The sequence below is a fragment of the Hippocampus zosterae genome, chromosome 4 (genome assembly GCF_025434085.1).
Source record: "Hippocampus zosterae strain Florida chromosome 4, ASM2543408v3, whole genome shotgun sequence".
Lineage (NCBI taxonomy): Eukaryota > Metazoa > Chordata > Actinopteri > Syngnathiformes > Syngnathidae > Hippocampus > Hippocampus zosterae.
In genome coordinates, this window is record NC_067454.1 from 17434672 (window position 1) to 17461559 (window position 26888).

Consider the following 26888-nt stretch of genomic DNA (forward strand, 5'->3'; position numbering starts at 1 on the left):
GGATCCACCAGCGGCTTAAGAGATCCAAGATGATTAAAGGGTCAGTGGTCAGAGTCTGCATTTTGAATGGATCTGATGATACTCACCTTGGTCCATAAGAGACATCGCCAACAACAAATTCGCAAAATCAAATATACACTACAGACACTTGACGAAGGATAAACCCAAGGTTGCAGTAGATAATGGCAAATAGCACGTACCAGAATGAGACTTTTTTTTGGGGTAGAGTTAATAAAAGACATTTATTGCCAACATTGAGGTATCTAACAATTAAAAAGTAAGTTAGCCACTTTGGTGCAGAAAGTAAGAAGTAGAAGGCAGACAAGCAACACGGGCGGCGTCAAATGTTATTTTAGTCTGTTCTCCGGGGTGCTGAAAAAATTAATTAACTTCGGTCAGATGCCACGAAAAGAGTCAAAATCAAGAATATGTTTGTTCATGGAATAGGAATCGGAATCGTTCAAATTCAAATGATTCCCATCCCGATGCAATGTTTTGTTCGCGGTCTTTTGTACCACTGGCAGTGTCAAATCCACTTCCTAATGTTACGAAATGACGCTTAATATGTCCATTAAATGTACTTTAGAAATAAAATCTTGACCTTTTTTTTATTAAATATGGACATGAAATTTTGGGTGTTCTAAAGTTCTACTGGAACAGCAAAGTAGTAAGGGTGTGGAAAATAATCGATATAAATCGATACATCGATGCGCACGTGCGCGATGCGAGTGCATCGGCTCATTCACTGGGTACGACGCGATTGACGGGTGAAATCGAGATTCATCACGATGCATTGGTGGGTATCGGTAAAATCCGATTCAAGCGCCGTTTTAGTCATGTTAAACGTCATCTATCTGCCCTTTCCTAGGTGCAATGAATGCACCATCATTGTTTTGCGTTGTGTGTTGAGTACGGACGGTAGCCGCGCGTCACATACAGTCCAGTACATAACTAGCGAAACACTATGGAAGTTCGCGCAAGCAGCAGCGAGGAAACTACTTGTTTAATGCTTCCGCAACATTCAGATCTTATGTTTGGAAATACTACGGCTTCGAAAAGAAAGATGGAAAGATTGATAAAAGCTCCGTAATTTGCAAAGAATGTCGCACGACGAAGCCATACAACGGCAGCACCAAAAATATGCAGACCACTTAAAACGATGGCACCACATCACCGACAAGTTTCCCGCCCCCTCCCCGCCCCTCCCCGTCCAGTTCCTCGTTGGACACCGGAGAAACTCTTGGCAAACCAGGTCAGGATCAGAAAAAAATCGCCTCTTATTTTGGGGGTCCCCTTGCAGCTCACTGTGACCGCGCAAGGAAAAACTATATATGGATGACTCTTTTGGACATTTCATTTTGACACTCAGTGAGAGTGGTCTGTCTGTGTACGCTACATTACACACAGCAGCTTTGAGGCTGTTGACTGCCACATTGTTTGAATTGTATTTTTTTCTGTCCTATGGAGATGGATATTTCATATAAGACACTCAGTGAGTAGTCTGTTTGTGTTTACACTACAGCAACAGCTGTGAGTCTCAGGTAACAAATTGTTTACATTTTATTTGCACAAAACCCAATTGTGAAAGGGCTTAAATAGGTTTTACACGTTCTACTGTTTATAAGGAATAAAGTGGTCTACTTTTTGCAATACCATACTGAATTCCATCTTTTTTAAAACTTTTTTTCTTTGCGTATTTGCATCATGTTTAATTGCACAATATCACAACAAATTGCACTGTATCGTATCGGATCGCATTGATTTGAACTAAATGTGTATCGCGTCGTATCACATCGTGAAGACGGTGAAACGTATCGCATCGTGTCGCCAGAAAATTCCATGTATCGTTTAAGTATCGCATCGCTGGTAGTGCATCGAGATGTGTATCGAATCGTCCTCAGTGCTGAGATTCACATCCCTACAAAGTAGCTAAAGTAGAGTGAAATTCAACCCCAATATTATTTACATGACAAATGTTACTGCGGCTTACTGAGTCTCTGAAAGGATTTGCAAAACGTTTTGCTTGTGTCTGCTGACTGGATTGAACTGTCACGCACACTTGAAGGAGCCACAATGAATTCATCATGATGCACAACCTGTTCAATTCTTTACATTACATTTATGCTGCGGAGGATATGTTTTTATAAAGTACAATGCTACCGAGTGCTGCTTTCAAAAAACACGACAATTTTTGTTGGGTGTTGGGAAGACTGGAACAGATGACAGTCATGGCGTTTCCGTTAATATCAATGGCGAAAGATGATTTCTCAAGGCACCACCGTAACATTATGAATTGCTAGCATTACCTATGCGGCATAACGTAGGGAGGATGAACTATGTACAGAAATAATCAAATTATATTTCACACATTAAAGAAAAATAAATAACAGCAATTTCTCTGTTGTCATCTGTACTTTTTATTTAAATGCATTTTTTTTTTCAGGGAAAAATATTTTGAACTACAATGATTTTGCTAGACTGACGATTATACATCCCTCTATTTATTTTTGTGACTTCTCCATACAGTGGGTTGTCGGCTGAGGGTGGACTCGAGTGACTCAACATTTTGTGTCATCAATAAAGGGCTCTCTCTTTGCCCTGTCTGGTGTCACGAGTGGAGACTTAGAGTGGCTCTCCAGGCAAAAACCTGCTTTATCAAGCAGCCAATATAACAAGACAGCTCCTTTCATGCTTGTTGCTTCCCCTACTGGTAATGGATTCCCTCAATGACTGTTTCTCTTTCTCCAGGTACTGCTGCGGCCCTTTTTGCGATCCACTTTCATTCGGTAAGTGAGCCGGAATTCTGGCCTCAACACACATTGCCTGAAAATCCAGCCTCGCGACGTTGGCTCACACCGCCAGGTATTGCGCGTTCTAATGCAAAGTGAAGGAGCACACCTTAATAGCTTGTCACTCTGTTATCACACGCACACACACACACACACACACACACACACACACACACACACACACACACACACACACACACACACACACACACACACACACACACACACACACACACACACACACACACACACACAAACAAACCTGCTATGTCCAGCCCACTTATTTGAGTTCCAAGTTCTCCTGCTGGGAATTGTGTCCGGTGTATCCGGGGGATATAATAATTGGTGTCATTTTGGTCACACAAATAAAGACAGACTTGTGGCTTGAGACTGGCGGAGGGTGAATGAACACATTGAACTGATAACTTCTACATTTGCGCTAAGTGGCAGTTTCTGAGATAGGCCAAAAGTATGTCAGAGGACGCATATGTATTGCGCATCCGGTATGTGAGTTTGTTTTCTATTGGCATCGTGAAATGTAAACAATTGCCATTTGTACGGGGAGTTTGTGCCAGCTTGTGGAGACGTACGGGGGTTTTGAGGAGTTTTCTGATAAACGTTGTTGACAGAATTATCGATGTCAAGGAAGTCTTGTTATTCAAAGATCTCTGTATTTGGGGGGAGGAAATAAAAGTAGGCGGCCCGGTAGTCCAGTGGTTAGCACGTCGACTTCACAGTGCAGAGGTACCGGGTTCAATTCCAGCTCCGGCCTCCCTGTGTGGAGTTTGCATGTTCTGCCCGGGCCTGCGTGGGTTTTCTCCGGGTACTCCGGTTTCCTCCCACGTTCCAAAAACATGCATGGCAGGCTGATGGAACATGCTAAATTGTCCCTAAGTGTGAGTGTGAGTGCGCATGGTTGTTCGCCTCTGTGTGCCCTGCGATTGGCTGGCAACCGGTTCAGGGTGTCCCCGCCTACTACCCGAAGACGGCTGGGATACGCTCCAGCACCCCCGCGACCCTAGTGAGGATTAAGCGGTTCGGAAAATGAATGAATGAATGAAATAAAAGTAGCTTGTTGTTGGTCGAAAGTGACTGAGCCTGGCATGGTGGCTGTGTATTGTGGCAACAATGAGTTGCAAAGGGAAAAGTTGGGAGTGCGTTCAGCTAGCGTAAGAGGAGCTGCTTTCATTCAGCAAGATCAGCAGATTCATATTCTTCATTTAAATGCTGCTTTCCCTGATTGTAAAAAGGGGCCATGTACAGTCTTCCAGCCAAACATATTTTTGATATGTATTTATTCATTTATAAAAGGTAGCATGGATTTTATTTTGGTAGTACCGACATGCCTTTGTCCTTTTGGTGCATATTGGCTCATACCCAAATTGGCAGCAGCCATACAAGAAGTTGGCTGAGATAAGGAAAGCTCCCACTGATCGCCCTCCTGATTTACTTCTTCTTTGACTTTGTTTTTCTAATGTTTGCATTTCCAGCTAAACCTTTATTTTCAACTGCTGTTGTACACTTGGCCAACTCAACTATGAACCTTATTTAGTCAACCTACACAATTAGTCATTAAATGTTTAGCGTTTTTTGCTCTCGTTTATGCTACTTAAACATGATTGGATTATGAGTCTACAATCAAAATGTTCATTTTTAGACAGTCATAAGTGGACACATAAGAATTCTTCATTTGTTCTCTCCGTCCGTACACAATCTCACTTGTCATTTATGAGTATGTTGTACCGTATTATTATTTCAGCAATAAAATGACTGAAGCAGGGGTTTCTGTTTGTTAATAGCAATTGTCACAGTATTTTCCAAAACTAAGTAAAAGATACACAAATTAACTGCTTGCTATTGTCTGTATAAACTTTTATTCAATATATTATACTGAGTCATTGTTTGTAAAATTTGCTCAATTTGTCTCAAATATTTGAATTATTTGAACATAGGGCTGCCTATTGGGTATTAATTTAACATTTGAAAAGCTTAATTGTGAGCACTCCTACAAGCAGATATTGAAAATGTTTCTCGTCGCCACAGTCCACAGCTGACAGTGTGTGAGGTCTGATCGTCGATTAAAAAAAATAAAAAATAAAATGAGTAATGGTAAAAAAAAGTATTGAGCAAATGAGGTTGATATAATCTTGTTTCTGTGCAGATTGGTTTGAAATGTGATGGCACGTAAGGCGGAGGGGCTGACGGCTCTGGACATTCTTGTGATCTCTTCCAGTGCTTAAGATTTGAGGCCAGTACGTTTGTAGGCAGTGGTACTTTAATGAGATCTATCAGAATTGCAGTAGATATTTATAAAGGAGGGCAAATCAAAAGGCTTTGGCCACCTCTGGGTGAAAGATCATTGAGCTGCTTGTCTTCTAGCTCTATGGGAATGGCAGACAAAGCCCCACTAATCACGTCGGCGTAATAATTGAGGCTGCCATGAATTCTTATTTCAGTGGCAATGCTATAGGCAGAGGTGAAACCCTTATAACAGTCTCTCATAAGTGAAACAATTACACCGGCTCAATCCATGCTTGAATATGCCAGCTAATTAAATGAGAATAATAAAGATCGTGAGTCTGAAAGCCCAGACTTAGAACTCTAATAATCTGTTTGAGGAGCTAATAGGTGTTCTCGGTTGACTTTATTGTGCAGCAATTACCGTATTTTCACAACCATACGGTCAGTTACGGGCACTGTTTCAGTATTTAGCACATATACAAGATGAATTGTATTATTGGACGCTGGCATGATAAAATGTACACTAGCTTAGACAATACGGTAGCATACGTGCACGCTAGCGTATGTTTTTAAAAAGGCACTGGGAGCCAAATTCAGTTTGGTTGTAGTTTATTGAAGTATTTAACAATAAACCACAGTATTTTTTTCATCAATCCTCATCCATCGAAGTCCGAATCTTCTTTTTCCAAAATGAACAGCTGGGCAAGTTCACAATCAAAAACCCCAGGTGCGTTTGCGTCATTGTCAGAGTCAGTCTCGTTGCCATGCGGCTCTTCAGAAATGATGCCGGCTTTCGAGAAAGCTCAAACAACAGTGCGAGCGGACACTTAGGCCAAGTATCCAAAATCCTTTCACAAATTGTGGCTTAAATCACCCGGCGCTGCCTCCCAGTCTTAATAAAGTGGTGCCGCTCGCAACTTCACTTTGACTGTTTCTGTCCAGCCAAGCACAACAGTAAAAGCCGACCTCAAGCGTCCCGTTGAGCATATTGTTACCGTGCTGATCCCCTTCTTCTCTACAGTGTGGCTCACTGGCATGTTGAAAGCAGCGCTGTTGTGAAAGCGCTATATAAATCAGCATGTATTGTATTGTATTGTATGAAAGTGAGCAGCACCTTGTCCATGTTTATAATGTGGCATAATGTGGGCTATGACTTGCAAAAAGATAGACATTGAAGATAAAAATCTTGTTGACCGGACAGATAAAAATAAACAACTGAGGAAATGTGGTTGGACAAGTGTGCACACCCTCTTATAAGTGGGCATTTGGCTGTGTTCAGAAATAACAAAGGAGTCAGCATACACCTGCAACTGTGTGTGTGTGTGTGTGTGTGTGTGTGTGTGTGTGTGTGTGTGTGTGTGTGTGTGCGCGTGTGTGTTATGAATGAATGAATGAATGAATTTGTTTTACTAGATTTCTATTGGAAGACTGAAGGCTTTTGGTAACACCGACTGCTTATTGGAGCTGTTCATGATTCCTTCCACATTCTCCCGAAATCCCTAAATCTCCTAAACGTGAGAAAATGTGCTATGGTCATTTTTTTCCCATTAACACGTCACTGCTCATCTGGAAAAGGACACCACACTTAGAGTGAAGCATCGCGGGTCCAGCTTTTTGGCTGTTTTTCATCATCTGGAACAGTTCCAAATAGCAGTCAGAGGTGGCACGAAACCTTTTGAAAAATACCAGGAAAAGACTACTAGAACATCTGAACTTTACTCTGGGTTAAACAGCTGTACTTCAAATAGGAGTAGGTATGTGCTCACGCTCGTTTAACCTCTTTTGGACTGTGAATGATAAATTCTGAACACCACATTCCAGTAATAAGATGGTGTACACACTTGTGCAATCCCATTATGGAATTTAGTTTTACTTCCCCTCTCGTATAGGATATAGGCCACTTTGAAATGAGTTTTCTTGGTCTAATCTTTTCTCTCACAAAAACCTGATCTTTGAGCAGCGGTGTGTAGACTTTTTATATCCTCTGTAGCTGAAGCAGCTATCGTCCTTCCCACTTGACGATCAGTTTACCAATTCAAACCATGTGGCTCTAAAGTGAACAGTAGCACTTGGTGGGGAAAAAAAAACAACCCCCCCGCCCCCAATCATGTCAAGTTGAATGTGCTGTGTGGACATGTGCCAATGCTGCAGTCATCAGGATGAACATCTCCTTTGATGCCTCATCGCGCAGAAAACTCTTGCAAAATGTTTGAAGTGTCTGCCTGTATAATGAAGCCTAATTCTCTTGAACTAATGCAACATTTGATGAGAATATATCTTTTTAAATAAAAATAAATTGTGCCCGCAGGGTCAAGCCAAGATTCAAAAGAAGATCACCCAAGAACAGCAAATGATTTAATAAGCCACCAGCACGGATGGGGCAGGGAGAGGAGCAGAATGGGGAATTTCAAAGTATGTCCAATTATCATCACTTCATCACGGCGTCAATCTTTTTTTTTGTGATGGCATGAATGACTGAAGGTTGAGGAGAACACACCATTTTTCATCTTACATCATTACAAAGGTCGAAATCAAGCACATTTCTTCATAGCCAAAACAGGACCCTCTCCCGGGCTCTATTTCTTTCTATTTAATTTTTTTTACCATCATTAAAATTTGAAAACATGATTTTCCTATCACCATCTTTCCTCAAGGATTTTGTAAATGAATATTTAATAGTCCCGACAGTACATCTATATGTTTGCGTACTGATTATTGCGGGCCATGGGCTTGACAGGCTTGATGTAATATGAGTTGTACTATGCAAAATACGCAGGACAACACAGACAATGTGGAGTCCCTTGGAAACTAGGTTTTAATCTTGTGTTGGTTTTTCATCACCATGTCGGCGGAGCCAACAGACGTCCCAGCAGAGGGCTGAAATCTGAAGGACTACAAGTGAAGGCAACATTTTCATTCAGTTCCCAGAATCATGCACATTGTAGGTATCAACCTCTTTAACAGGTTTGGATTGGAATTATTCCAGGTTCATTAGAAACCAATTTTGTCCTAATTTGTATTCATTTTTGGAATGATCAAATTTGGAGAGAAGAGCCAAATTAGATCTGAATGACTGATCCATTTTTATCATCATTCACACAATCATTCTTATCTGTATGATTGAAATGCCTATTTACTCATGACCAAAATTAAGTTGTGTGATTTATCAAACCTGAGATGAATTTCAATGACTGATTTTGCACATTTGAAAAGGACATCCGAAAAGCAAGTTTGAACCATCACGCAAAGCAGGGGTGCCCATTACGTCGATCGTGATCGAGCAGTAGATCAGGGACTGGTCCCAAATCGATCCGAGGGGTGTAGAGGGAACCCCCCCACCCGACACACACACAAAAAAAAACATTTGTGTCTCTGTGCATGTGAGTAATATATTTTTTTGCGTCAATGCACACTGCACCCAAATCATCAGTCTCACTTTCACAAAAAAGTATTTAAAAAAGGGTCATCTTTAACCTATGGTGGCATGTGACTGCGTCACCAGAAGTTGTTAGCGCTCAGCAGTCTGCAGTTGCAGCTTGTGAACAGAGTTGTTGCGCTATATCTTTTATCGTGATCATTATTCTCATTCAGAGTTTGTTTTGTGCAATTCACCGAGGAGACGGGCAAAGAACGGGAATCTGGAGGGCCGAGAGAAGCGTTTTAAAACCGTGCGCGTGAGCTACGATCGTTAACAAGCCTGCAAAAGTGCGCCGCTTGCCTGAGCGTCAGGCTATTGCTTATCATGGCATGCGTGTGTACGTGCGTGCGTGCGTATGCGTATGTGCACATGCGGGGTAACGGGTCGATCCCGGGAGATCGGTTGATTGAAAAGTAGATCTTCGGTCAAAAAAGTTTGGGCACCCCTGACGTAAAGCAATGACAAATTAGCGCAGGCAAAAATGAGAGATGACAGGGAGAGCTTCTCGGCTTGTCTACAAATTTTTGAAACGCCAGAAACCAAAATGGTAGCAACATATCCTCTATGCAGCATATGGGAGTTTCTAAATGATCAAAATGCTGACTTTGAGCCAGTCATAAGAAGGAGTCATGCCATATCATCAACCGATTTCCAAAAGGGAAATACGATTTGAGCAAATAGAGGTCGCCAGCAGAATGACTGAGTTCATCCTTATGGGCTCCACTGCACGATGTCGGTGTAATATTCTATTCTCCATACGGATATTTCGTTGTTCTGACTAATTCATTTATCAGTTAATTGTTGAAGAAATACCTCATTAGTTCCATAACTCTACCCATTACAGTTTTAATAATGAAAACACATTTCAAACACTGGTACATGTAGACATTTGTCCCATTTCAAGATAGAAAAAGTCGAGACTTAAGATGAAAGGTTTTTACTGATTACACAAATAATAAAACCTAAAAGCAACAAAGTAGTGAAAATATATCAGCAAAAGTGTTGAGTGACTACCCAACCAATGAGTAATGCTATTTACTGGTATAAATAAAATGATTCCTTAATAATTTTGTTTGCTTCGGTGTTATATGTAGCATTAAGGCACTAATTTGACTTAACGTCTCAGACTACGAACTAAACAAGAAACTTCCAAATACAAATATTGCATTTGAATATGAAAATCTACATATTAAAGGCTGCCTTAACATTAGCACTCTTGCTTATTCAGTGTGGAAATTCATAGATCTGGTTATTAGACAGCTGCGGCAATACAGACATAAAAAGCCACACAAATCATATTCACTCAACTATACAAAATGATCAAAAACCTTTCAAAACATGGTGATGAATATTTTTTTTTCACATGATAATTCATCAGACTATACTGTTTAAGTATTGGGCGTGTGAAAAATGCATGAATTACGATTTAATGAGGCATTCTCAACATTTACATATTCATAAAGGTGTGTAATTCACACATGCATGAGAGAGCCGAGTGATAGCTTGGGGAGAGTAACACATATCCTAAGAAGCCTTTCTTTCTTTCTTTCTTTCTTTCTTTTTTCTCCAATTGCTCTAAAAAAAAATAGGAGCAGAGACACACGTTGAACATTTATTCTTCCCCACAGAAATGTAGTCAAATGCTTTGGGGGACAAGTGTGCTGACGAGGTGCAATGATGTGAGACAGTTTGCAAAATTACATTTTCTGAAATATTGTCCCGGGTGGATTTTCAAAAGTTCATTTAGCGAGCCAGTGTTCCTAACAACTGTGCACAGAAGATCGCTTTGATAGATTTCCTCTATTATCACCATTGCACATTTGCATTGCGTCAAATACCAACAATATTTATTTATTTTGATGCAAATTTCAGAATCATTTTGATACTTCTAGATGCCGTGCACGATAGCCCCGTGTTTAAGGCCTTTGCTGTGGTTTCCTGCATTGACTGAATGACATGTCGGAATGATCATCAAAAGAACAATGATCGTTTGTATTCATGATTTGACACTCTTCTTTGACTTGTTAAAAGGATGAGCCGTGATGTCAGCATGTCGGAGCCCTCATAGTCAAAAGACAGCCTATCCAAGACCGTTTGGCTGGTTCAGAGGCCTGTCCCTCCTTTGCATTGTTTTAGCACTTTGTGAGAGCTGTCCCAAATATGGGTCAAAATGGCACAAATAACATGCAGATGGTCGCTAGGGTATGGTCACAGTGATGCCCCATGAATGACAAGTTAAACAAAAGCATGGGGAGTATTTCCCCGCTGGGCCTTTGTCTTCACACATGAAATCCAAGTTGGGCCTTTTCAGCCTCGCCAGGATTGTGTCAGGTCTTTTCGGACCGAGTCCAGTTCTAGCAGCAGGCTTGCCCTTTTCAAAATAGCACGCAGAGTCTGATTCACTCCTTTATTCGGTGACTTGAAATGTATTGTGTCCAGTGTCTATTGGCGAAAAACATAAAACAACATGTTATTGTGGCTCCGGAGCCAAGTGAAAGTCTTTGTGCTGCAGTGCATTGTCTTGGGGTAGTACAGGAAGCGGTCAAGTGATATTTCCCAGGGCCACACATTTTAGGGGGAAAAAAACAAACAAACGAATCATGAACTAGAATAACACCCAATCGAACCAAACAAATCAATTTGGATCAAGACCAAATGGTCCATTTCTCTCGATACCACGTCTTACAGATGTCAGAATGTGGCTGGAACATGAACATAGTTTCCAGTGATTGTGATTTCTATGTTTAATAAATAGTGGTGTTTTCATTCAGAGAAAGTTTAATAAGAAAGGATATACTTAAATGTAGTCGAAGTTCCTCAAAAGTTCCATAAATGTTTGAAAGTCTTCAACTTTAATAACCTTAGACAAATCGAATCGGACACTAAACGGAAATGGAGTATTTACACCTCCAGTTTAAATCCAGCCTTAATAGTCTAAACAGTCACAATCAGACCGTCCTAAAACAAGTCCAATTCTGTCGGGGGTCAATCTTCCAATCAGCGTGGTGTTTGAGGACGCTTAAGTTTGAGTTTAACCTTGTCGGACTTTTGGAAGGCAGTTGTGAGCATCAGGCGCAGGCTTTTGGCAGCTGCGCAGGGAGCCTGGTGGGTCAGCTCTTCTCAGGGAGCTGCTGCTGCTGCTCCTGCTCCGCACTAATCTATTTGAAACCATCTGTGAAATGAGCAAGATTCCTTAAGTCCTTCACCTCCAAGGATTAAAACATTACGAAGGGGGTGTGCTGGCCTTACACCCTCATTTTCTGTACATGTGGAGGACACTTGAGATGACTTGTGCCCTTTTACATGCACACAGTCACTTGTAGGCGCACGCGGACACGTCTATGAAGTAAGAAAGCAAAACTTGTCTTGTGCCTCGGAAGAAGTTCAGCCCTGCTTAGACAGGTGGAAGGCATCCCCACGTCTCAAGTCAGCTGTTTACGGAGGTGCTGTATGGCCACTGCCAAAGTCTGTACAATAAGGTAATGAGTCAAGCCTAATGAGGAAATCTGATAAATAGGAGCTGTTCTTGGGGAAATCGGGCTGCCTGACAAATTTGCAAGGTGCAAGCACTGTAGCAATCGGCACGTAAAATATGCCTCCTCTCATTCCGCGCCTCAGTGTTTGCTTCGCAAACTTGTGAAATTGTAATCCCGCGGTTTTACAACAACATAGCCGTATTCATAATAAGCGGACAGCCGTGCGTGACACGGTCATCCACGCGGGGCCTCATTTTGCCAATGTTGAGTTCGCAGGTCTACAGCGGTATCAATTTTTGTTTTATTTTTCCATCATGGTTTGTGTATTTACTTGTGATCTATAAAATATCAATTTGGATGACATTTTCTCCTCACAGCTTGTCATTCAAAGTACTGTATGCTGGATGATGAATTAATTGAGTCTTTTGGTGGTTCAGGTTAGTTTAAAAATGATAAATGCATTTGTTTTTGCAGCCATGCTGACGGGACCGTCGCCGCCGCAGTCAACATTCTGTCCAAGCGGATTCACATCTCACGGGGAGCACGACAGTGATGAGTCCTTGCGATTATACAAAGGCTTGCTTGGAAGGTTACAAAGTTAAGCTTTCGGGCCGCGTGTAGTTAGAATTACAGTACATGGCTTTGGTCTTTGAGACAAACGTACTAGCAGGATGAACCAGGTTGCCCCGGAACCTGGACTGGGCTAGATGGCGGGCTGGGAGCGGACGGGGCGGGCGGCCCGCCAACAGGCCATCCGGCCCGCGGCCCTGACTATTGGGGCTGCTACCGGAGCGGGGCAGAGGCCTGCTGGGGCAAGCCGCCCCCGCCCTCAGTCATTAGCCTCCTTACCAATCATCACAGTTACCAAGTGAATGCCTTACCCCTAGTTGAGGCAAGGTTTACTCTGTGATTGAGTGAATGAATGCCCTCCGGCACTCTATTAAGAGATTAGGATTTTTATTTTTATTTATTTTTTTGTAACATAAATCAGGACTACTAGAAAGTTCTTTCATGAACAGAATTAAAATAGAGTGGGGAAATACATGAATTGCAAGCCCTGATCCAAGAGTAATTTTTGATTATCCTAATACAGTGGTTTTTAACCTTGTTAGAGGTACCGAATCCCACCAGTTCATATGCACATTCACCGAACCCTTCATTAGTGACAAATAACAATAAGGTTGTTTTTTTTAACCAATTCAAGACAAAAAAACACATTTATTAAAAACAGAAAAAAGTAAACACAATTAGTGTATATATTCATTCATTCATCTTCCGAACCGCTTCATCCTCATTAGGGTCGCGGGGGTGCTGGAGCATATCCCAGCTGTCTTCGGGCAGTAGGCAGGGGACACCCTGAATTGGTTGCCAGCCAATCGCAGGGCATACAGAGACAAACAACCACGCACACCCACACCCACACCTAGGGACAATTTAGAGTGTTCAATCAGCCTGCCATGCATGTTTTTCAAATATGGGAGGAAACCGGAGCAGCCGGAGAAAACCCACGCAGGCCCGGGAGAACATGCAATATATATATATATATATATATATATAAACCAAAAGGCATTACTATACATGGTCGGTTTTTTTTACTAAAATGTCCAAAAATGCTTTACTAGACATGGTTGTTTTTTTTTTCGTCAAAAAAAGGCCTTACTATACATGGTCATTTTTTTCAGCTAAAAATGTCATCCTAAAATGCCTTACTATACATGGTCATTTTTCTTTCGGCTAAAAACGCCTTACTATACATGGTGGGGGTTTTTTCGCTAAAAAGGCCTTACTATATACATGGTCGTTTCTTTCGGCTCAAAATTTCGTCCAAAAATGCCTTACTATACATGGTCATGTTTTTCGGCCAAAAACGCCTTACTATACATGGTCTTTTTTTGGGGGGGGGGGGGCTCAAAACGCCTTAGTATACATGGTAATTTTTTTTCAGCTAAAAATTTCGTCCAAAAATGCCTTACTATACATGGTCATGTTTTTCGGCCAAAAACGCCTTACTATACATGGTCTTTTTTTTGGGGGGGGGGGGCTCAAAACGCCTTAGTATACATGGTAATTTTTTTTCAGCTAAAAATTTTGTCCAAAAATGCTTTACTATACATGGTCGTTTTTTTCGTCCAAAAACACCTTACTATACATGGTCGTTTTTTTTTTTCGGCTAAAAATGCCTGACTATATATACATGGTGGGTTTTTTGTTCGTCCAAAAAGTCCTTACTATACATGGTCGTTTTTTTCGGCCAAGATTTTCGTCCTAAAATGCCTTACTACACATAGTAGTTTTTTTTTCGGCTAAAAACATCTAACTATACATGGTCGTTTTTTTCGGCTAAAATTTTGTCCAAAAATGCCTCACTATTTATACATGGTCGTTTTTTTCGTCCAAAAAGGCCTTACTATACATGGCTGTTTTTTTCGGCTAAAAGTTTCGTCCTAAAATGGCTTACTATACATGGTCGTTTTTTTCGGCTAAAATTTTGTCCAAAAATGCTTTACTATTCATGGTAGGTTTTTTTGGGGGCTAAAAATGCCTCACTATATATACATGGTCGTTTTTTTTTTTTTTTCGTCCAAAAAGGCCTTACTATACATGGTCGGTTTTTTCGGCTAAAAAATGTGTCCAAAAACGCCTTACTATACATGGTCGTTTTTTGGGGGGCTAAAAATGCCTTAATATACATGGTCGTTTTTTTCCGGCTAAAAATTTCATCCAAAAACGCCTTACTATATACATGGTCGTTTTTTTCGGCTAGAAATTTCATCCAAAAAGGCCTTACTATACATGGTCGTTTTTTTCCGGCTAAAAATTTCCTCCAAAAACGCCTTACTATACATGGTCGTTTTTTTCCGGCTAAAAATTTCGTCCAAAAATGCCTTACTATACATGGTCGGGTTTTTTTGTCCAAAAAGGCCTTACTATACATGGTCATTTTTTTCAGCTAAAAACACCTTACTATACATGGTCGATTTTTTCGTCCAAAAACGCCTATACATGGTCGTTTTTTTCGGCTAAAATTTTGTCCAAAAATGCTTTTCTATACATGGTCGTTTTTTTTTTTTGCCGGCTAAAAACGCCTCACTGTACATGTTCGTTTTTTCGGCTAAAAATGCCTTACTATACATGTTCGTTTTTTTCGTCCAAAAACACCTTAGTGTACATGGTCGTGTTTTTCGGCTGAAAATTTCGTCCAAAAACGCCTTACTATATATGGTCGTTTTTTTTGGGCTAAAAATGCCTTACTATATATACATGGTCGTTTTTTCGTCCAAAAAGGCCTTACTATACATGGTCGTTTTTTTCGGCTAAAAATTTTGTTCAAAAATGCCTTACTATACGTGGTTGTTTTTTTTCATTCAAAAAGTCCTTACTATATTGTACATGGTCGTTTTTTTCCGTTTAAAAATGTAGTCAAAAAACGCCTTACATGGTCGGTTTTTTTCGGCTAAAAATGCCTTACTATACATTTTCGTTTTTTTTCGTCCAAAAACACCTTAGTGTACATGGTCGTGTTTTTCGGCTGAAAATTTCGTCCAAAAACGCCTTACTATATATGGTCGTTTTTTTTGGCTAAAAATGCATTACTATATATACATGGTCGTTTTTTCGTCCAAAAAGGCCTTACTATACATGGTCGTTTTTTTCGGCTAAAAATTTTGTTCAAAAATGCCTTACTATACATGGTCGTTTTTTTTTCGTTCAAAAAGTCCTTACTATATTGTACATGGTCGTTTTTTTCCGTTTAAAAATTTCGTCAAAAAACGCCTTACATGGTCAGTTTTTTTCGGCTAAAAACGCCTTACTATAAATGGTTGTTTTTTTCCGCTAAAAACGCCTTACTATATACGTGGTCGTTTTTTTCGGCTCAAAATTTCGTCCAAAAATGCCTTACTATACATGGTCATTTCTTCCAAAAACGCCTTACTATACATGGTCGGGTTTTTGGGGGGCTAAAAACACCTTACCTCACATGGTCGTTTTTTTTCGGCTAAAAATGCCTTACTATATATATACATGGTCGTTTTTTCGTCCAAAAAGGCCGTACTTTACATGGTCGTTTTTTTCGACGAAAACACCTTCCGATACAGAAAACGACATCAATAAGTCTTACGTATCATGTTGGTCAAAGAAAGAAGGGATATGGTTGCAACCTCTGGGGATTGAACACCCAACCGCTAGTTCAGGACATGGTTTCTCTAACCCTGAGCCACACCACCACATAACTTCTTGTTTGTTTTGTGTTGTCTTCAATAAAGCTGCAAATGGTGGTTAAATATGTAACCTTGTTGCAAACACAGGGAATTGAACACCCAACTGCTGGATTTGGGACTTCAGCTTTCTACCACTGAGCTAACCCACCACAATAAACCTATGCCTTTCTATTCATGGTCGTTTTTTTTCGGCGGAAAATGCCTTACTACACGTGGTCGTTTTTTTTTCGTCCAAAAACGCCTTCCTAAACATGGTTATTTTTTTTTTCGGCTAAAAACACCTTACTACACACAGTTGTTTTTGTTCGGCTAAAAACGCCTTATTGTACATGGTCGTTGTTTTCATCTAAAAACACCTTGCTATACATGGTCGTTTTTTGGGCCAAAAACGGCTTATCGTTCACTTCAAAGAGACGGCTCTTTGTACCGGCTCGTTCGTGACCGACACATCACTTGTGAAAATGTAGGCTACATCTGGGATCCTGATCAGGATGGTGACAGGAAGGAGAGCATGAGAAGAAAAGAGGACATGGAGAGCACAACAATTTGATGGACAGAAAAATACCGTTCAAGAGTAAGCTACATCCCAATAGGACATGGAGAGCACAACAATTTGATGGACAGAAAAATACCGTTCAAGAGTAAGCTACATCCCAATTTGGACTTTGTGTTCACTGTTAAATAAAGAAAAGTGCATTTTTCCAATTTATGTGGAGTTATATGTGAGGTTCACAAATTATGACAATAAACATTCATTCATTCATTCATCTTCCGAGCCGCTTGATCCTCACTAGGGTCGCGGGGGGTGCTGGAGCCTATCCCAGCTGTCTTCGGGCAGCAGGCGGGGGACACCCTGAATCGGTTGCCAGCCAATCGCAGGGCACACAGAGACAATAAACATTTTTATAATATATATTTTTTAATGTGGGTCAAATATGGCTCATGAAAATTGTGGCTTTGTTGGGTTTTAATTCAGGCTGATATCAGGAACGTGTTCTGGCCCGGCGTCGGGCCGAAGTAGGGCCAGATATGGTTTTACAATGCGGCTCAGATGTGGGCCGAATGCGGCCCACATCATGGATGCCAGACGTGGGCCACTGCAGGACTGTCATTCATTGAGGTATGTGGGCTGAGTGTACGTCCCGTGTCTGCCCCAGAGCTGGGCCAGACCAATTTTGCTGGCTGGGAAATTTCCCGTGTGGGACAAATAAAGCTTTTCTTATCTTATAAGTATAAAGTATACGTTTTTTTAGTTGTGCATAAAATGAACCAGCCAGTGATGGCCAAGCAGGCTTGTCATAACTAATTGACATGTGTGTCTTAACCTCCATGGCAGAGGCTCCGTCGAACCCGAGACTGATTCACCGAACCCCTAGGGTTCGATCGAACCCAGGTTAAGAACCACTGTCCTAATACTGTAGCAGAATTGCCCAAGTCATTTTGGAAAATTTTCACAAAACAAAACCAGTCCAATTACCTTGATTTTTTAAAAATATGTAACATTAGCATAATTACCTACTTTGAATCTTCGTTTGTTTTTGGCGACCATGAGCGGCTTACTTACACGAGGGAAAAGTTGCTGCGCATTGGGGAGTCTACGCTCGGTCTTTTTTCACCAGCACACGAAAATCCACAAGGTTTTTCGGAGCTAATCGCGAGCGGAGCGGCTGCGCTGTACGGAGCATGGAAACGCCGCCGGAGGAGGGGGAAGCGAGCCGGCGTGCTCGTCAAGCTCCGGCAGCGCGGATTTCAAACCCCGCTCCCATCGATCCATCTTGCTAATCTATGATCTCTGCCAAACAAGATGGATGAACTTCTTCTCCTCACAAAGACCAACAAAACATTTGCACGTTCTGCTGCGCTCTGCTTCACTGAAACCTGGCTCAGTGACCGCCATCCAGATCCCGCGCTACATCTACCCGGCTTCCGCCTTCTCCGAGCCGACCGCGACACGGAGCTATCAGGGAAATCGAAAGGTGGTGGGAAAGGTTTGCTTCTATATCAACGAAGAATGGTGCACTGATGTCACGAAGCTCGACGCACACTGCAGCCCGGACCTGGAGTCGCTGTCTTTAAACTGCAAGCCATTCTACTCGCCACGTGAGTTCACCTCCTTTTTACTAGTCGGTGTTTACATTGCGCCACAAGCTAACGCTAACACGGCGATACAAACGCTAGCCGAACAAGTAAACAAACTCGAACTAAAATACCCAGAGTCACCCCTGATCATTTTGGGCGATTTTAATAGAGCACATCTTAACCGTGAACTTCCCAGATAGAAGCAGCACATCGACTGTTTCACCAGAGAAGGCAACATTCTAGACCACTGCTATACAACAATCAAAAATGCATACCGATCGGTCGCCCGTGCAGCATTGGGTCTTTCTGACCACAATTTAATCCACTTAATACCTACATACAGACAGAAACTCAAATGTGTTAAACCGGTTGTTAAGACTGTGAAAAAATGGACAGATGAGGCAAAGCTAGCTCTACAAGAATGCTTAGACTGCACTGATTGGGGCGTCTTTGAAACTTCAACGGGCACACTGGATGAATACACAGACACTGTAACATCATACATCAGTTTCTGTGAGGACATGTGTGTACCAACGAAGTCGTTCCGCTCCTTCAACAATAACAAGCCATGGTTTACTCCCAAACTCAGGCAACTCAGGAAAGAGAAAGAGGCCGCATTTAGAAGTGGAGATCGGGCACTGTACAAACATGCCCGAAACCAATTGACAAAGGAAATTAACATCGCAAAGAGAAGCTATGCAGAGAGGCTGAAAAACCAGTTCTCTGCTAACGACTCTGCATCTGTATGGAATGGCCTGAAAGCAATCACTAACTATAGAATGCCACCCCCCCAAACCGTGAACAATAAGGGTCTTGCTAATGAACTAAACATGTTTTTCTGCCGATTTGAAAAGGACACCCCCATTTCCCACACAGACACACCTCTACCAGAAACCACTCTACCTACCCCCCCACCCTCTTTTTCTCCACTACAGATCCACGAACAGGACGTGAGACGGCTCTTCAAGCAGCAAAAGATCAAGAAAGCTGTGGGGCCCGACAAAGTGTCCCCCTCCTGCCTGAAAGTCTGCGCTGACCAGCTGGCTCCGGTCTTCACACAAATCTTCAACAGATCCCTGGAGCTGTGTGAGGTCCCATCCTGCTTCAAACAGTCTACCATCATCCCAGTTCCCAAGAAATCGGCAACATTGGAATTGAACGACTATAGGCCTGTCACCCTGACGTCTGTGGTCATGAAGTCCTTTGAACGCCTTGTGCAGAACCACCTAAAGAACGTCACTGGACCCCTGCTGGACCCTCTCCAGTTTGCCTACCGGGCAAACAGGTCTGTGGAAGACGCAATCAACATAGGTCTGCACTACATCCTCAAGCACCTTGACAGCACAGGGACCTACGCAAGGATTCTGTTTGTGGATTTCAGCTCTGCGTTCAACACCATCATCCCGGAACTCCTCACCCCCAAACTACTCCACCTCGGTGTGTCCCCTACGATCTGCCAGTGGATCCTCAGCTTCCTGACGGGACGGACACAACAGGTGAGACTTGGAGCAACAACATCATCAATGCGCACCACCAGCACTGGAGCCCCACAGGGATGTGTCCTCTCGCCACTGCTCTTCTCTCTCTACACAAACGATTGCACCTCAACAGATCCAGCTGTCAAAATCATAAAGTTTGCAGACGACACCACGGTCATCGGTCTCATCAAAGACGGCAACGAGTCTGCGTACCGCCAACAAGTGGAGCAGCTGGAGCTCTGGTGCGGCCGACACAACCTCAGGCTGAACACGCTCAAGACTGTAGAGATGATCGTGGACTTCAGGAAACATTCTTCTCCTCAGTTGCCCCTCACACTATCCAACTGCCCTGTGTCAACCGTCGAGACCTTCAAGTTCCTGGGAATCACAGTCTCCCAGGACATGAAGTGGGAAGTCAACACCATTTCCATCCTGAAAAGGGCCCGGCAGCGCATGTACTTCCTGAGGCTGCTGAGGAAGCATGGCCTGCCACAGGAGGTGCTACGACAGTTCTACACTGCAGTCATCGAATCAATCCTGTGTTCTTCCATCACGGTTTGGTTTGGGGCCGCCACAAAAAAGGACAAAATCCGACTTCAACGGACAGTTAGGACGGCAGAAAAAATCGTTGGCACCGCCCTACCCACTCTTGAGGACTTGCACACTGCAAGAATCAAGACAAGGGCACGGAAAATCCTCCTGGATCCCCCGCACCCTGCCCACCACCTTTTTCAGCCACTCCCCTCAGGCAGACGCTACAGATCCATGCGCACCAAATCCAGTAGACACTTAAACAGCTTCTTCCCTCTAGCCATTAACTCCTTAAACAGTCACTGACATAGTCACTCTTCTTGCACCACAAAATGGTACTACAAAACTACTGGTTACTCTAAAATGGTTCATTTAAGGTTCAATGTTTTTATTGTTTACGATGATACTAGTGCAGCGTGTTATACCGGAGACAAATTCCTTGTGTGTTCTACATACTTGGCCAATAAAGATGATTCTGATTCTTATTCTGATTCTGATTCATGGAAAACAAAAAACAAACAAGAAAAACATTCTGCAAATTCAACAAAGAAGATTCCAATTGCCTTACTTCAACCTTTGCACGCTGCCATGACCTGGATGGCTCAGAAACAAGTGAAAACAATATTAGAAAAGAAGACAGTGACATAGTCCAGTGTTTAAACAAATTGCTTCTTTAATGTGTAAGTGTCAACAGCAGTACAAAAGATGGAGTGATGTGAGAAGCTCTCTGCAACACAATTTTCTTCTCGTTTACACAAAGGGAGGAACTTCTTGAGGTAAATGAGCAGAGGAAACAGGCGCACTAGCCAGCCTCCTGTCATAATATTACAATGGACTGACACGTACAGAAATGCTTTTACACCATAAAATGCCGCAACTGAATCTTGCCGGGGATCATTTAGTTCTTTATTTGTTTTTTTTTTTTAGACAGTATGCACATTTCCATGGCGCCTAAATGCACCCAAATATATCATTGATTTATTGATATCTTGGTTTGTTTTAACTTGATATAGTCGGACTACAAAAGCAAGGGAGATTGCACTACACACACACACACGCACACTCGCACGCACACACACTCTCACGTTAACTGTCAAAGGATTCACCTTAAGTTTAGCACGTCAATACTGCACATGGAAACCAAAGAGCTGCTTGTGGACACTAGGAAGCCAAACAAACGAAACAAACATTTTTGTTCTTTTGAGCAATATCACCGAGCAAATAATCTTTTGTCATGTATAAAGAATGTGAACACAATGATGGCAACATTATTAAGTTGAATTAAAAACTTTACATTGGACTGTACAAGATATGATATACTATTTACATATTCAGACATAAAGTTCTTTTTTTGTTTTTGTTTGTTTTTAAAGCAGCAACAGACACTATGTAATTCCTTTTCCTCTCTAATAACACCCAAACGATACTTTCCATTTGCCTACTGTAGGTACCAGTACCTGCCAGGAAAAACAAAAAACAAAAAAACAACAACGTATATTTATATATTTACGCAGACTGCCAGCCATTTAGAAAATCAAGGCTCGGGTGATGGAAGAGCCTGACACAGTGTTGCTTGAGAAACCACTAGAAAGCAAAAAGTACCTCTAGAACAACACCAAAACATGATGTTGCCCTTCTGAACAGCAGCTAGTAAGTCAGTCCAGCATGTCAGTGAATTGTGTTGATTAAATTAACACACACAACGTTCCCACCATATTCTTTGCTCCAACAGATGAAGAAATGAAAAAGAAAAAAAGAAATCAAATGACAGTAAAAGGATAGAACCAGCATATGCGCGTTTTGTCCTTTGTTGTTCAATCCAACTTTCTGCATGGAGGATTAAGAGAAAACATGACATGGATAAGAAACAAATCATTTGAAAGCATGAGAAGAAAAAAATCAATTAGCAAGAAGAGAACAGCATTTTGCCACTATTAAATATATGCACATTCCCACTTCTCAAATGATAGAAAACGCGTTGACAAACGATCACACTTGTTCATGATGTCAATGCACGACTATTTTTGTCTTCTGTCACCATTTAGTGCTGTTAGGTTGTACCATGATGATGATCAAATTTTTCTATATCAAGTGCTTCTTGTTGAAGTCAATGCCCTACTTTTACTTTGCTAGAAAAGCATGACAAAAAGCTATACAGTGGTGACTTTAGATACAAGTTTTCCTTCAGTTTTTATTTATTTTTTTGCTTTGACATGTGAGCAACGATTCCAGCTGCGAGTGCACCCCAAGCAACACTTTGCCGGGTATAATAAGCCATTTTCCATATGTTGAAGTTTACTGTCAAACTAAAAATAAAACAAAGGGCATTACACCGTGTTTAAAAACAACACGACTTTGCCTTCCGCAAGCTAATACACAAAAATACAAAATGGCATTAACGGGCTTACAAATAGCGGAGGTAGTCGATGTGTTTTCACCCTTTCGACGACGGCTATATAGGTTATATATATGATCACAAATATTCTATTTAAGTATGTCATGACTACCTGTATATATTTTATACATTACCGTAATACAGAGTATGATTTTCCGCATTAAAAAACAAACTTTTGTGTTTTAGAATGGATTAATGGTTTTCACATTCATTTTAGTAGGAAAACATGATTTGGGATATGACTGTTTTTAATGATGGAAGGAATTAAAATTGTATCTAAAGCCACCACTGTAACTCGTTTTGATTGATTGCTTTGAATTAGTCCAGGGATGATTATCAGAAATAAGCCTGATAAGCATTCAGTATCTTTTCAAGGTACAGTGACATTTTTCAAAGGTGAACTCACATAGAAAGATAAAAGAAATCAAATAGATTAGCCACATACATAACTTATTGACCAAATAATCACATAAAAATAGATTTATTATATATGTACAATAAAACCTAAATAAGGTGGTACATTTTGTTACTCCCAATTCATCAATCATTTGTTTTCCTCATACTGACTCTCTGATTCTCCTTTTGTTGTTTTACTGACATTTCTGGTAGCTAGTAATAAATACAACAATATATTCATACACAACAGCCTGGTGTTTCTTGGCTAAAGGAAGCCTGCGGTCAAATTTGGAAGTTTCTCTCCAAGGCAGCCTCAGCAAAGCGTTCACCCATCACGTCTTTGCATAAATAAACTAAATAGACAAAAAAACACACACACACATTAGTCTGGCAACTGTGAGAGCAAACCCATTTGAGTCCATCTGGGGATTTTAGTTACGTAATTCATGGTGTTTTTTTTTAATCCTCAAACAGATTCACATTAATCAGAATTGATCAAAAATACAATTTATATCCAGTGCTTCAAACACTTCTGATACAGCGTCTCCTATACGAGATCGTCTTATTGTTTTTTTTTCTTCCTGTGAGGGTTTTTTTTCCCCTCCTCTGTCCTTTCCACGTGAGCAGAGTCAAGTTTCCGTCCTTTGTAGATAGCCCCCACTGAATATGTGAGGCATGGTCATATTGATGATATTTACAATCACATAGAAATCAGTCCAGCCACCAGCAGACAGGAGGAACAGAAATTGTCTGGATATCCACTCTGTAAAGTGTGTGTTGTAGCTTAAGTTCAGAAAATAGACAATAAATACAAATAATTCATGAGACACAAGATGGATGCACCCTCAAATAGGATGAAGTGATACAAATTTGTAGCATTTGGGAGGCAATGCAGCGGAGATCCAGTGATCGGCCGGTGGGATCTAAAATGGAGGGATTCAAGGGCAAGCGGGGGAATAACCCAAGTCATGCATTAATAATGCCGCATTTCACACGATTTCCAGTCGTCACTCATTTTAATAATCCCCCACAGCTTGATGTACTTGTTCCATCTGCTCGCCAGCGACTGGCGAACGGGCCGCGGCACGAGCCCTGCCGAGGCCTCACTTCCAGCACTTTGATGGAGGGACGCGCACCTTCGCTTCTATTGTTGGCCTTGTGTGTTCTCTCAGAGCCAGATGGCGCCCCCTGTGGACTCAGGCTACACCGGGCAGGGGTCAAGGTAGGGCTTCGGGGGCGGGGTGCGGGGAGCCACTTAAACCTTGCGCCCCATAAAGAGGATCTCTGCCTCAAAATATGGAGGCTTTGACTGTTCAAGGAGCTTTAATGAGGCGAGGAGGTCACTTGTCAGCTTTTAGGCTAAAGGTGTCCAAACTATGGCCCGAGGGCCATTTTAAAGGGAAAAAGTATAAATTGGCTTCAAAATCGTGAAAAGTGAGTGACGCTGTGGGTTTGTCTGCTGAACGTGAGTGGGCCAAAACTCCGCCCCTGTTCAAATGTGAACTGTTGATCAAATATCACAATCATGACCTGAAAAGATGAATGTCCCCCTGCCCACCTCCCCACACACTTTTCCGAAAACTGAAACGGTGGACGACTAAGCGTTGAACGCTCTATCTTCAAAATGTAGTCTTACGTAGCTCTCAGTGTTTGCACATCATCAGAAGTTATCTTCAAACATGCGCAAGACATTGAGAAGCATATTTCTGAATTCAATTTAGAGCCTGTTTAAAGGTGAAGCACGTCAAACTGAGCACGGCATCCTTCAAGAATTTTTCTGTATGCAGCCCTTGAAAGTAACATTTTGGACACCCCCAGCCTAGACAATACGAGGCCCTTTTTGAGACGTGGTTTAAAAGGGGACACGATGAGAATAAGTGCACTTGACCAATGTTTTAGGTTGTCTATTGTACAAATGCCCTCACGTCTTAAGACTGCGCCAGTAATCAAGTCATTGCATCGACCCAATGACTGTGCTCCGCTTTAAGACTTCTTAGCGTCTGTTTTAAGATTTACAATGTGGAAAAAGAATTAAAAAAAAGTTTAGGAGCTAAGACTTTAAATGTGCCCTCCAAATGGGGCTAAAGCGTTTAGGAGAATGTTGTGTCGCTTCACAATTTGAGATTGTAATGCCTCTAAAGCTGCCTTTTCGCTGCTCTTCCAATCCGGCGGATTGGCGGCCTGTTGGCCCTGAAGCATTCTGGCCTGATTACAATCACTCAGATTAACAAATTGCTGACTGGGAATGGCTAGTAAAACTGGGAAAGAGCGAGTGGAGATGCGGTACTGCTTTGTTCTGAGTTGATTGGGCTATGGTTTGGCTTATGATTAGAGGGAGCTGCTCCCTTCTTCCTGACTCATATTTGTATCCATAACAAATTGAGATTAAGTGTCGCTTCCTTAACCTTACAAATGATTTGTTTTGGCACCGATGCACTACCTCAGGAGTTTGATAGCATACAAAGTACATTGTACCGATACTGACGCATGTTGGAATCACGTGACCTTTGAAACTGGTGATGTCGCCATGGTGATCAAACACATTCGCAAGCTGTTGGCTGGCACACAATACCTGAGTGAGACACGAATGTCACGTCCCGAAATGGTTGAGAAACACGATCGATAACCGTAATAATGAGCAAATGTTTGATTTCAAGTTCTGTACGTTCTCCGTCACAGCCATTTTGTTTTCGTTGTCCATTACCGCAATGACATGAGAAAAAAAAAAAAATAGCTACACGCACACACATAAAGAAACACTTAAGACCGAATAGCTTTTTTTTTTTTTTTGATTTACCGAAGCCACATGTGCATGCTGGCTTGCATCATGTTTTCATCCTCCTTGTGAACACTTTCAAACCTCGGTGGTGCTGTCTTAACACTTCCCGCTGGGCGTCCATTAGTTGGCTCTGACCGGCTCATGTGTGTCATTTTCACTACTGTAGTCTGATTTGGGCTCGTCCTCGAAGTCTTCGAACATGTCCATGTCATCCTCGCCATTGACCGGCTCGCTGTTGTTGGCTATGTTGTTGGCCTCCAGCTTCATGTTGAAGGTGCTCTGAATGACGGGAATGGTCGGTTCAGGACTCACCGACGCGCTCGAGCACTCTGATGTCATTTGGGGCGAGGGCGTCGTCGTTGCCATGGCGATGGCGCCGGGATAGACCATACTGGCGCTTGTGGTAATGGGAATTTGTGGCGGTTGCCTAGATGTTGAGAGGATAAATAAGATTGGAATTCAATTAGATTCTATGGAGCTCTGCGTAAACTCTTTGGGCAACTGATTTCTTTCCATCATCAATTTACGTTACTTGAATGATTGGAAACCTACAACCAACACCAAGCCCTCTTCTGGTCTGGGTCAAAATCCCTAAAAAAGTGATTGTGTTGTCCTCATGGAAATGTAGTCGAAGAATGACGCTCTGAGTTCTTATTATGAATATATAAAAATTTGAACACGTTGTCTGCTTGTAGGTCATTTAGATACAGTATATAAAAAAATAAAAGCTTGATCAAGATCCATTTCTAACAGCACGTCTGATTATATACAATAAGGATGAAGTTCTATGGAAAATCACAATTTTATTTTGGTGAAATGGAGAAGTCTCAAAGGCACCCTATATTGACTCATCTCCTATTTCACCAGATGACTGACAGCCAGGGTGCTCAAGAGTATGACTGACATGGGAACACCTGGAGAAGAGTGCTAGGGAGCACGTCACACACAGACCATTCAAGTGCTGCTTGCCTGCAGGCTTCTCTAAGCCAGAAAGTCCATACTTACAGCTTCAATCCTGTAATAAGCACTGCACTTCATGCCCCATTTGCAGGCCGCTATTGTCGAAAATGATTAAACCACTGCTAT

General features: G+C 41.8%; 1 protein-coding gene across 6 annotated transcripts in view; it reads right to left on the reverse strand.

Annotated features, from left to right (window-relative positions):
• Window positions 1-20887: 20887 nt before the first annotated feature.
• sox6 (SRY-box transcription factor 6) overlaps window positions 20888-26888 on the reverse strand; it is a 152063-nt gene continuing 146062 nt past the window's right edge. For all 6 annotated transcript variants that reach the window (XM_052063633.1, XM_052063630.1, XM_052063632.1 and 3 more), the window contains one exon: window positions 20888-26229. In XM_052063633.1, the coding sequence (XP_051919593.1) occupies window positions 25923-26229 (307 nt within the window). In that variant the 3' untranslated portion in view covers window positions 20888-25922. The remainder of the gene's footprint in view (window positions 26230-26888) is intronic.